Consider the following 13,314-nt stretch of genomic DNA (forward strand, 5'->3'; position numbering starts at 1 on the left):
CTTCCATAGTTGTCTGATCCAGAGCAGGACAGTGTAAACTGGGAACTGAGTGCATGCTCAGCACTGTCCCAACGTGACATAAGGAATGTCTTCTCAATTATTTAAGATCTGAAAATATGTTTTCTATCCTTGACAGACAGCCACTTTTCCCTTAAAGCATGTCTGACAATCACACTTTGTTGGTGTGGTTAGGAAAAGAATGTCGTAGACTTAGGAAAACATAATAATTTAAAGAGTGACACATTTCAGCAAAGAAATAAAGCTGTTGCCTGCTCTGAAAAGAAGTAAAACCATAGGAAACCATTACTTCATTGGGACAAACATTCTGTGTCTTTAGAAAGTTCTCACTAAAAAAAAGCGGGTGAGCTCTAGGGCATAGTGTGTGTCTGCGCATATATAGAAGTAGTCTGTCTATTTTTTAGAGATGTTCCCTTTACAAACATTTCCCACTTAATACTTTGTAAGTATTTAATACGATTGCTGTCTAACATAGCAGTTTGCACCTAGGCTTTGGTCCAAGCTGCTTCTTGGAAATGTTATTTTTCAGTAGCTACTAGGCTGAGGTGTAGTCAGTAACTGAGGTATAGTCAGGTTTCAGCAAGGTCTATTCGGTATTGTACCCACTAGACTATATAAACCAAAATTTCCGCTATAATAAAGAGTTAAATAGTACTCCATAAGATGTGTTGCACGAGGCATATGGAGATTTCAAGTGTGCGTCGCAGTGTGAGCATTAACTTAAATGTGTCATTTTATAGTTCTCTAGTGCAGACCTATTTGGTGTACGATTGTATGTAACATGCAAATCCCATCAGTTCACACTACTATTATTTGTAGGATTATTTTAACAAAATAATAGTTCCATTTCCTGTTTGGTATAAAACTAAGGCTTTATTTTTAAAAGTGGAGGAAGATGTGAATACAAATTTCTCTATGGTTTATTTTCCAAAATTGATACTTTCTCATATGTAGCATGTTGTTGTTGTTTCCAAAATCCATCTTTCACTGACATGACAAGGGATGCTGAGTAGCTCTTCACATTTGCTAGCCACAGTCTGAGATTATTTGCAAGGCAGGATTCTCTGATGCCAAGGGCTGAGGTCTAGTTTACTGATCCCCTTCCATCTCAGCAAAAGTGTATATGAGAGAGAAGAGAAAGAAAAGCCAGAATAGGAGGGAAGCTGGAAACTGTGGTGCTTACTCGTTCATCTCAGGATATGGAGACAAACGTGGTAATAATGAAAGCTGCCCTTTGTTTACAATACACACAGTTTGTGGCAGCAATCTTTATAAGCCCCCAAATGGCACTTAATAAATAAAAGAAGATACAGGTTTTCTTGATTAGTTAGATATAAATGTTTACTCAAGCTTTCATGAGAGTTTTCTTTATTTTTACAGAGCTCTCTCTGCTCAAATGAACGCGTGAACGAATGTCTGTTTTTTTAATGTGAACTCACTATATACAAAATAAGTTTTCGCAGGATCCAAATTCATTTCATTTGTAAATATATTTAATACATGTCAAGAATTCTTGTTGACTGCTTTAATTAAAGATAGATTTTTAAAGACTGGATTTAAGCAATTTTTAAATGGGTAGATTGTGTCAAAGAATTTTGCAGTCTGTGAAATACATTAACACTGATACTAAAAAGAGAGAGAGAGAGAGAGAGAGAGAGAAAACGAACAAGAAACTGCTCCATGCAAATATTTCCAAGGTTGTTCTTAGCAATGTAGGGTTACCATTTTTTTCCTTTTTAGTGTTGATGTTGTGTGGACACTGGAGACAGTTGTGCACTGTGGATATTATTGCTGCAACGGAGAAGAGGGAAAAAGATAGGTTTGTAGCATGGCCTGTGGATGGCACCAAGCCAGTGCCGTGAAAAATGGCAAACATGTCACAGCTAACAGCTGGATGCAGAAATATTTCTCTTTAATTTGGATGGATAAAATTTTTTTCACAGCAGGGCACTCTCAAAAGAGTACAACATCAAAGAGGGCGGGTCTCACCAGTCAGACATCAGCTGGCTCCAGGATGGAGCAAAATGAATGAACTGTCAGGACTTTTCCAGCATGTATGCTTTTGCCAAGTGAAAAGTTAAAGGTTCAGTGGCTTGTTCAGATCACAGACAAAATCCTGATAATGGAAGCCTGATTCCCCAAAGTCTTCCTCTGATCAACAGACAGAGGATGCCTGAAGAAGACTCCAGATTGATGGATGGCAGGCTTCATATCGACGGCTGCCGCCGTCTTCAGAGATAAGTGGAATTCACCAAATGCTCCACAGTTCTCAGGAGTGCCTGAGTCCCCATGTCATAATCCTCAGAGTCACTGACTCTCCTCTGCTAACTTGACACTTAGCAGTAGCTGACCCATAGTGTGACCAAAATACCCATTTCCATTTCTTCACATGGCCGGCTCTCTGATGAAGGCTTTGCAAACACCACCACGGGTGTTTTACAGTTTATTGACACTTTTCAACTGTTTTTCTGATTACCATATTTCAGTCTTGACTTATATGTTAGTATTATCTGCACACTCAACATAAACCTCTAATGATTTTCTAATATTTCTGGAACTTGATGAATGTGAATTGACAAAGTACAGTATATAGCTTTATATCAGCATTACTGAAAATACAGCAATGGTGTATATAACCATTACTCACTTATTTTATGGGGTATTTATTACTTGACCTTTGAAGCCACATTTTAGAATCTTGGCATTCGAGACATTCCAAAATATTCCAAACCAAAGTGAGAGGAAAGGATTTCCTTATTAGAAACAAGAACAAAGTAAGTTAATTATAATGGGTGGAGGAGGGAGAAACTATTAAAATGAAAAAATGTATAATATGTATTTGAGAAAAAATAAAAAGCTGAACACATAATATGGGCACACTAGTCGGTGTTTAATGAAGAAGCTTTATTGTAAAATATGCATATTCACGGTCTTATGCATTGTCTTTTTTTTTTTAATGTTGCTGGTCATTATGACACGTTGCGATAAGCAGAAATGGGGATTTGTGTCTTTATCCATTGCATGATTGCTAGTTGTTTACATTTTAATAACAGATTAAGTAATTCTCACTAAATTGACATTTGTTCTAAAAATAGAAATTTGATTGATAAAGAACTTTATTAATCATTATGAATGTTTTTATGACCCTCATTTGGAGAATTTCAGTTAGTTTTAAAGGAAGAGCTCTACATTTCTCTCTGATAGGGCAAATAGGATATGATGAAAAAAGCAGTAACATGGTGGCCTATGATTCACATTTCCCAACTATATAACTGCGAGCAAATCATTTCATCTTTCTCAGGCCAAGGCTTATTACCTGTAAAACAGAATAATATTCTCAGCTTCTCTTGCAGGTCAGTTATACAGATAAATAAGTCTGTAAAAGTATTTTATAAACTCAAATGCCACACGAATATGTATGACTTGGTCATTAACTGATGTTCTTCGCTTGTGTGAAGGTGGAGGCAGATGCTTTCACTTATTTTGAAAGTTTCATTTTGTGATCTTTCTTCTCAAGCCTTGATTTAGCTTTATTTGAAAGTTTAAAACCAGAAAGGTTAGTAGGCCACACGGTTGTGGTATTTGCTGTTTTCCTCTCTAGACTGGGGAGCAGTGCTGGATCTCTGTGGATCTGAGGCTCCAGGCTGAAATCCACAAATGTCCCTGGCTTTGCATCCAGGTACATGTGACTGCACAGACAGCTCACCTACCCTGAACATATTGAGTGTTCATGCAGGAATATGGCACTGTAAGTTGGGGCTCCCTCTGGTCAAAAATGTCGGTGACTTCAGAGGTCAAGCAATCCTATATGGTAGGTGATGTTCAGTGAGAGATATTGGGATATTGGGGTTCTAAAGCCACAGCTAATTAAAACATTTGTAGTAAATACTTGTTAATTTCAAGCATGCTCCAGAAATGTTCTCAAAGGTATAGTGGGTGCCTATGTCTTTTGCATGACAAGCGACACTGCAATGAACTAAAAACTGATTAACTTTAGGAAAGTGTGGAGTTGAAGAAATGCTTCCTTACCGTTTTCTGAACAGTATTTACATTCATATACCATTTCTTATTTTGACATAGTTTGCTTTATTTTAAAAATAGATTCATCTGGGAGATAAAATATAAACTATCAACACGTCAACTGTTTTACTCCTGTATTCCCTTGATGTCATTCCAAATCTTTTTCTTCTTTCTCTTTTCTTTTTCAACAAAAGTTGATTTCCTGGTGTGTACAAAACCCTGTGTAAGGTACCTATCAGTAAATTACAAAATGATTAAAATGCACTCCTGCCCTCAATGAGTTTATGCTCTGGTAACCTTAGAAATAGTTCATTTGCATATGCTGCGCATAATATATTGTGGCCAGTGTCCATGAGCAAGTTAGTAGATTATGTCTAGGCTGACGTTTCTCATCTGATAGTAGTGTTGGTCTAAGGCTGGCTATGTTCTTTGTGCTCTTACTAGATGTCCAGCATTGTTTTCAGTCCTTTACATATACTCACTTATTTGGTTTTTATATCAGCTCTTTGAGGTAGGGATTATTATTAGCACCATTTTTTTTTCTCAGAAAAAGAAAGTCTCAGTTTCCTTAAGAGGTTAAATAACTGACCAAAATCACATCACCACAATTGTAACTCACATGCATTGAAACTGACACCCACATGCAAGCTCTTAACCTCTGTACTCTACACCCTGTGGTCGCCCTTAACCATAGTGGTTTATATCGTGTGTTTTCACTGAGAATACTTAAGAAGGTCTCCTTTAACAACCACCGTTCACCTTTTAAAAATCTTTTATTTAGCAATAAAAGTATTCTGGTTACTAATCTTTCATAGTCAAAACAGCCAAGAATCATTTTTTTGAGTGAATGGTTGTAGAGCTGTCTTATGGACTACAAAATACTGGGCCTCTACCTCCTGACACACAGAGGAATTGTGTAGTAAAACATATTTATCTATGTTGGCAAACAGTATGCTTTCTTAAATTTCTAATACACTTGACTATTGGAACCCCAATTTTCGGAATTTTACAGAAAGATGGGGCTGTGTAAAGGCACTGTGTAAATAGGTAGAGGATATCTGAGAAACGGTGTCTTTTTATCTGGTCTTCCCTGGATACTCCATGAGCTGTGAAAGGATTGTAAACAGCGCTGGGTTCACAGGTCTAAACTGGAAATCTCCAACGACCTTTTCTGGGCCCTTTCTGTGGTAATTGTTTATTCCATTTTAAATCATCATATGAAATTCACCTTTGTATTTCATAGAGTTGAAAGAGATTGGCTTCAAAAAGAATGTAATATTTTTTAATCCTAGTTGTTAATACTTAGAATCAAGGTTTAATTGCGTTTAGTGGTAATTTCTTCTTAAGCTTTGAGTAAAATACAAGATCTTTAAGACGATACAGAATTATTGTGAGAATTCAATTACTTCGGCATGCATTGGGTTCCTTCTATGTGCTGGGCCCTGTGTTAGATGTATGGGCATAAAATATGCTTCCTCACCTCAGCTGCTTGGCGAAAACTGAAGGAGGCTGGCACTTCAACACACAACCAAATGCCAGTATCTGGAGCCTTGGCACAGGGATATGCCAGGGTTGGGAACATGGGAGAGGGCGTCTGAAATGTCTCCTCACTCCCTGAAAACTGGCTAATCCCTTTTATATGAAACCTTCGGATCCCACTTCCCCCTCCCCATGCTGAAATCCAGGGAACCCGTTCGGGGAGGAGCAGATTCATGATTAAGTGGTAATTCAAGTTCCTTTTGTCTGAGGTCATTAGCTCTCTTCAGGATATTTACAGGACTGAATGAGGTGAGGAAGGCCTCAGCACACTCCCAGATGGGGAGGCAGAGAAGTGGAGAGAAGGTGAGAAGGCCTGGTGATGAGGTCTGGTTCTGTCATGGACTAGTCGTCTCACTTTGCTTAGACTACTAACTTTTGTAGACGCCATTTCCTTCTGTATAAATGGATGGGGTTGGAACAGATGGTCTCTGAGGTCCCTTCCAAATCTGATTTTCCTGGGCTCTAAATTTAGCCACAGTGCTCGGCATTCTAGCAGAAGAGTTGGTGACTGAGTTCTTCATGGAGGCCTTATCTACTGGAGGAAATGTGCTGCCTGTGCTTTTTCACACAGGGTCCCCCAGCTCACCTTGGGCCCCTAGAGGTGTCCTGGGAACTGTCTCAGAGTCATGGTGGGGTTAGTTGTGCTGGTGAGGTGCTCCCATCAACCCCTCATTTTTTAACCAGGGCAACTTTCATCTGTTTTTATAGTGGAATTACATTTAAGACTTCCTTGAATTAAAGGGGATCGTTCACTTAAAAAGATCTTTGAAAGCCTGTGTTGGTAAAAATGAAGGGAAATTAAAAACAAAAACAAAAACAAAAATACTCTGCACTCCCCTTCACTGGAAAACTACAGGACAGAAAGCTTGGATCTTGGGTCAGATGATGGCATCTGGGAAGCACAGGAGTGATGAATGTTTGCAGTGTTTCTAGGCTGTCACTTCAAACAGTTTTCTTTGAAAGTGCCCCCAGCTGTAATGGACTGATTTTCAGTGGTGGCAGGAATTCCCTTACAGCTGGGCTTACAAATGTAAATGTCTAATGAGGCCAAGCAGGTAAGTAAATTAGTGAAGTAAGTAGCATGTAAGACAGTAGAGAGGTAGAGACTGCAGAACTGGAAAAGCTCAAGCCCAGTCTAAAGGGAGCCATCTTTTCTTATCTTAAGGGGATCACTGCCAGAGATCGAGGACCCATCTTTTGATTTTTCAGAAGTTAGAAATCTCAACTAGATAAAATTTAAAAAAATGTTAAGCATTGTGCAGGAAAAACAAGGTTGGTCTATTGCTTGAATTTAGCCTGAGAGCCACTAGTTTGCAAAGGAGAAACACTTTGCTCAGAGCCACCAATACACACAATTCCTATCATTTGGAAGATGGTATTATGCTTATGTTAAAACGAGCTTAGATCAGTCACTGGCTTACACCATTTCTATGATTATTGTTATCGTAAGCTGGCAGCCTTGGTAAATGACAAAGCAGTGGACAAGCCACTCACAGACAGTTGTTTTTACGTGCAACCCTGGTGCATATTTTACTCCTGCTGCTCTCATTTAAAGCTAGATTTTGTGCAAGGAAAATAAGAGCATGGGAGAGAGTGGCACTTCCTAATATCCAGGATCACAATACAACTCCTTTCTTGTGGTAGCTTTCGGTTAATGCCATGCATGATTTGTAATGAGTGAGAAATTGTGTGATCATTATTTCAACCATATGTGTGATGTCCCAATAAATAGAATTAGATTCAATACTGTTAAAATCCGCTTAAAAAGGTAAGAATTAGGTCTCCCTTTTTCTTATATTTCTACTCCTATTGATAAAAGAGAAAGAACAGACCAAAAGCAATGGTTTGAAAATAGCAGCAACAACAATCACAAAAGAAATCAGAGGCTGATAGTATAGTGATATGTATTACAAATATTTTCCCAAGAGGATAACAGATAGTTTTTAACGTTAGGTAACATAGCTTCTCTGTTTTAACAATGCATGCAAAAACTGAACTACAAAAAAAAAAAAAAGGGGGGGCTAGGTTTTCTTTTCATTTATTTTTTTCTCTGATGTTTTTTGAAATCAGTTAAGAGGCTCTTGCTATATTTTAGGTGAGAAAAAACATCTTATTTGGGCTAAAATGGTTAACAGTGGAGAGAATGACATAAATGCACTTGAAAAGTACGTAGAAGACAAATTCAGCTGGATTTGATGATGGCTAGGCTCTGGGGGCTGAGGGAGAAAGCAGTATCAAGGTTGAATGAGTTTGTTCAACTCTGGGTATGTAGTCATGGGGTTTAAGTAGGTGCATGGGATTTGCGTCACAGTTTCATGTGAGATATTATAATGTTAGTATTAGCTAAAGCCAGGAAAGCCAAACCTCATGCCATGTGCTACATTGTGTGATATTTGGGAAAAGCCTGACAAATAGCCTTTTACTTTTCCTCAAGGCAAGTAGCAGTTTATATCAGGCAGGCAAAAATTGTAGATTTCCTTGTAGTCACAATATACTTAGTTAAGATTACTGCTGAAACAAGAGTGTAGGGGGAAACACTTTTCATACTAATTTTCAAGGTGGACTGGTTAGTGGCTGGTGATCAAATGAGCCAACAGTTAAGACAGCCCCCACTAGTTAGACATGTTAGAGGATTTTACTTGCTGTTGAAGATAGTGGCTTGATGCACAAAGGAGGATTGTTGTGTGCACTTCTCAAAATGCTTCATAATAATTTTCACCAGCAGTCCCTATGGAAGGTTTATTCTTGAGGGAAGGGAGGGTAGGGGGCTGGGTCATCAACATTTCTTACTCCATCAAAGATTAACAGTGGCATTAAGGGAACCAAATGGCTTTGGTCAATGTTGCAATTTTGAAGAAACTGGTTAAGATTAAAAATTTCAACTCTGAGGCTGTCAACAACAGTTTCAGAGTTGAAATTTTGAATCTTAACTAGTTTTTTTAGAAAAACAAAAACAAAAACAAAACCCCACAACAACAAAAACAGAAACAACTACAGTGTAATCAATCCTAAATATGTTGTCTATCATTAGATTGTTCATGTAGCAGATGTAGCCACCCCATGCAGTGTTTCCATTTTTTGCCATTATCCAAAACCTAGAAATTTAAAGAAGTCATTAGCCTTAAATAAATATAATCCAAGAATCTCTTCACTCTGCTCAAGCTAAATTGATTATCAGCAGTGATCACTCTGGTGTGTTTACCCAGTCATAACTTCTCAATTGTTTTTAACAGATTAATGTTTGAATTTCATTGTGGGGTTAGTGGAAAGGTTGGGGTTGGAGAGGAATGAGTTCAAGAAAAGCAAAAAATAAAATAAAATAAAATAAATAAAGTAAAAAAAAAACTCAGCTGTTTTTAAATGACTAGTAAAAAGAAACTGTCATCACTAAGCCCATTTGCACCCCCTCCCCTGGAATAGAACTGCTGAGCTAAACTAATATGAATGACCATACTAATTTTGGAGCCTAAATGTAACCAGTGAGGCTCTCTCTAACACTTATTTTCCATGCTTATTTGAAAAGGAAAAGTGGAAGGGCCGACTAGCAAGAGTGAGAGACACGATTTGTCAGGATGCTCTGGAGAAGTAGCTACCAGAAGAAGGATCCCACTGCTGATTTTATCTGAAAAGGTGCAGTGTATGATGGTCCTTCTAAGAACCATACCCTTAGGAAATTCTTTAACTGTCCCTGCTTCCTGGATGGCCCCAGGACTGGGAGTGACTTTCTAGAATTGCTGTGGATACATGACCACCTCATCTCCCACTCCTCTAGATACCATGTCTCCCTAAGTGCCCTGAATCTGAAGTCGTTTCTGGAAAGGCAAGCTGTTACCTCTGCTGTTGGCACTGACTCTGTGTTTGCTTGGCTCCCTAGTTGCTTTCACAAGACTTTTTGTCCCATGCTTATTGAGTGGTTTGAAGCAGATTTCATTTTCTCAAATGCTATCTTGAAAGGAAATCTGCTTGAATTGATGTGAGGCAGTAACAATTAGACAACTCAGTTAAGAAATGTAGGATTCATAGGAGAGAGACAGCCATGTTTTTTCTTTCCTTTTTTGAGGGTCTCTCTCTCTTTTTTTTTTTTAATGACTCCTCTCCTACTAGTTTCAGGTCCTGAAAACTGAAGCCCTACATCTTCTTTGAGGTGAGAGTCCATTTATTTCACCCAAATCAGAGTCTGTTTTGCCAGTTCTTTACGGCTCCATAACTCTCCAACTGCCTTCTGCTGGGTGTCGCCCAGCCTGTTGAACAGACAGTTACTGCCTCCCGAATGCCTCTGGGCAGTTGTGTGTTTGAGACTGGGGGGCCTCGAATGTGGATGTTCCAACAATGTCAGTGCGGCCTCTCTTTTCAGCTTGGTTTGTTTATCCAGCAGCTCATTACTTAAGACTAGCCTGTCAAAATCAGTTAAATATTCTTTGGGAAATATGGTCACATCCGTGAGATACCACAAATATGTTTAATACAGAGAAGATTGGCTTGATAAGAAAAACATGATCGACTTGCATCATCAAAACATATTTTCCTGTTATTCCGGTTGAGTGTCCGCAAGCATCAATAAGCACTAGCAAAGCTAAGGGCAATAAATTTCTGCAGCTGACACATAAAGACACCAAGGGAAGTAGGGAAAATGATTGCTGATGATTCGTTCTAACTACTTGACCTTCTGACCTCTTCTCCAGATATATGACCAGGATGGGACACTACAGCACTTTATTGATGGTGGGGAACCTAGTAAGTCGAGCTGGATGAGGTATATCCGATGTGCAAGGCACTGCGGAGAACAGAATCTAACAGTAGTTCAGTACAGGTAAAGTATATCTTGATTTACCACCTACAGAGCTGAAGCCATTTGGCTTGCATATACAAATTCAGGCTTGCCGCTGGTGGGTAAAAAAAATCCTGCAGAACTCTGCAAGGACTGGCAGACATTTTTTTTTTTTTTTGCTAGGTTTCTAAAACCTCCTTAGTTCATATGACAGTAAGAGCATTCATGAACATTTAGGATTAAAAGTGCTCGTAGATGGCCTCCTTCACTCCGTGCACATGGTGAAGTTACTCCCACATCATTAGAACTTCCAGAATGGTCTGAATGACCCCAGCAAACCCACTGACTTGGGGTTCTTTTCCCAAGCAGACGTATTCACACAGATAAGTAGAAGGTCAGAGATTCAGCCTCAAGTCTCTTGCTTTCAGTCTCCTTCATGCTGTCTCCTTTGAGGAATAGCTTTATTTGCACAACAGCATGGGAAACCAAGAACTCGCTACCTTCCCAAGGATACCTTTCCAAAACCGTTAGACTTAGTGGCAGTGACAGAGCCAGGGTAACTCTCCTTCTCCGTCTAAAGGTGGCAGTGGGTTTGGCCCTTTGATAATTCAGGATTTGTTTCAGTTGATGAGGCAGTTTCTGGGCATAGAGAAGCCCCTGGTTTCCTGAAAGGTATGGGCAAAACACAGAGGATAACAGAGGCAGGGTGGAGCCATCCCCATTTCCCTTAGGGGGTCCACATAGGGAGGCCTCTGGGGAGCTGAGAAGCAGGGTGGATTCCCCGGACACTCAGCCAGTTCTTCTCAGTGCACCTGCTGGTGAAGCATTTCCACTTAGTGCTAAGGAAGGCTGGAGTGGAGATGAGAGGGCAAAAACAAATCAAATAGGAAAAAAGCCCCACCACTAAGCCTTCTTCTCTCAAAATCCCTCGAAAACGTGTGCTGTATAAATATATGACCTCAGTTATAAACAGCCGTGTTCCCTTTAGAATCAGAAGCAACTGTTTAGCTTTATTAGGCACCACAGACACATCAAAGCAGACGGCTCTGTGCTCAGCAACTTGGAGTCCTGCCTATGGCTATTTATTTTCCTTTCCTTTTTTTTTTTTTTTTTTTTTAAACGAAGCTTAAGTTTTTTCTTTTTAACTTTCTTCCCCTTGTTGGTTAAAGGCTGCACAAATTTGGCTTGCTCTCTGAGGTCTTCAATTAAAAAAAATTTGGGCAGTATGTGACTCACCACCTTGGTTTTCAGTGCAGTTTTATTTCATTAAATAACAGTTTAAATGAAGTAGCACAAGACAGTATTTCATTACACTGCTGTATGTGGGCTTTATTCACCTTTATTACAGCTGCATTTCTGTTGTGAGGTTTTTTATAAAACTCTGAGCTAGAAAATTAGTGAAGATTGTACTTGTCCACTTAGTAAGAGATAGTTTGGCTCTGTAATGGGTACCCAGGGAGCTATTGAGGCAAATTCTGAATTTGGGAAAACAAGAACCCCCTAAGAGGAAGGTGGGCACGGGTAAGTCATTGCCTATCTGTCAATATTAAGTGGGTTTTTTACAACTCCCCCTTTCATGACGGCGCTTACACTATGAGCTCTCTCTGTCGATCTGTTTTCGATTACTTCAGATCTTTACAAAATGAAATACAAAAACACAATTTTAAAAACTGGCATTCATCACCAGTGACCACGTCCAAGAGTAAGAAAATAGAAAAGTTGGACCCTGAAGAGCCAGGCTAATTTTTATTGTACATGAATGTCCTCTTCACAAAAAGTCAGCTGGTTTAAATTCATTCTGTTATGATTTGTAATATCTAAATGGAATTTTCTTCAAAGCGCCCTTGATTGATTGACCCTTAGCTGAACGTTTTGTTTTTATTTTGAGGCTGACAATAATGTTTGTTGGCATGTGTTCCACTTCAACTGCGTTGGGACGCCATGAAGCTATCTTTATGAGTCATCCAACCACAATACTAAATACATGTCAGCAAAGGAAATATTATCTGAAAAGGGAAAAATCCCTTTGATGTGCTTCAACATGCAGAGATTTCTGCGAGTTTTGGAAGCTCTGCCCACTTGTAAGGAATGGTGTACGCTTACACATTTTTTTCCCCCTTTCGGCCTATTCGGTGCCTCAGAAGACCACCCATTGCTCGAAAACAGTTCTGCTCTTTCAGCAGCAAAGTGTGTCATTTGGTTTTAGCACATTCATTTGCTGGGCGCAGTGTTTATATTAAGGGAAGCCAAACCGAGAGATGAAATGTTGCAAGGGTGAAGTACAAAGTAGACTCAATTTTTCTCAAGTTAGAAGATGCCAGTGATTTATAGCTCAGCTCCAATTTTGATTTTTTTATGTAGCAGTGGAAAGAATTAATAAAATGCAGAGCTCTTGGAGATGCAGAGGGAGGAAGGGTAGCAAGAGCTAGGCAACTGGCTGGAGTTTTTGTCAGATATTCATAGAATGTTGGGAAAAACATTCTGCTTAGCTAGCAGTGCCCTCATGAGACAGAATGGCAGCAAGTAAGGAAAATAACAAGATAAATGAAATTTTTGCAGCTGCAAGTAAAATATTGAGAATCTGCACTTTTTTATTGATCTTTATGATCCTATTGCCAAGAGCCACTTTGTGGTGACAAAATATGTTGACAAGTGCATATCTCACTGCCATGAAAAATGTGGAGAAGCATTTGCCTTATGTCTGCAGTGTTATACAAGGAACAAATTGCCCTGCTACAGCCAGTTCCTTACAGAAAGGAGAAATTTAAGGCCCACCAACCCTACACACTTTTATCTTGAACTTGAGGTTCATATTTGTAATAGCAATTCTTCATTGAGAAAACCAGTCTCAGTCTCCTCATTTTTTTAATCTGTAGGTTTTTTTTTTACAGTACCAAAGCTATTATAAAAAATGTTCATTTTTCAGTACCTTCACTGTATCGTTTCAGAGTGTAATCTTTCAGCCAGAG

The 13,314-nt window shown here is 39.1% G+C and overlaps 1 protein-coding gene across 2 annotated transcripts in view; it reads left to right on the top strand.

Moving 5' to 3' along the window:
• Positions 1-13,314, top strand: part of PRDM6 (PR/SET domain 6) — a 106,202-nt gene that overhangs the window by 57,186 nt on the left and 35,702 nt on the right. For both annotated transcript variants that reach the window (XM_031011271.3, XM_063706727.1), the window contains one exon: positions 10,260-10,387. In XM_031011271.3, the coding sequence (XP_030867131.3) occupies positions 10,260-10,387 (128 nt within the window). The remainder of the gene's footprint in view (positions 1-10,259; positions 10,388-13,314) is intronic.

This window comes from Gorilla gorilla, chromosome 4 (assembly GCF_029281585.2).
Source record: "Gorilla gorilla gorilla isolate KB3781 chromosome 4, NHGRI_mGorGor1-v2.1_pri, whole genome shotgun sequence".
Taxonomy (NCBI): domain Eukaryota; kingdom Metazoa; phylum Chordata; class Mammalia; order Primates; family Hominidae; genus Gorilla; species Gorilla gorilla.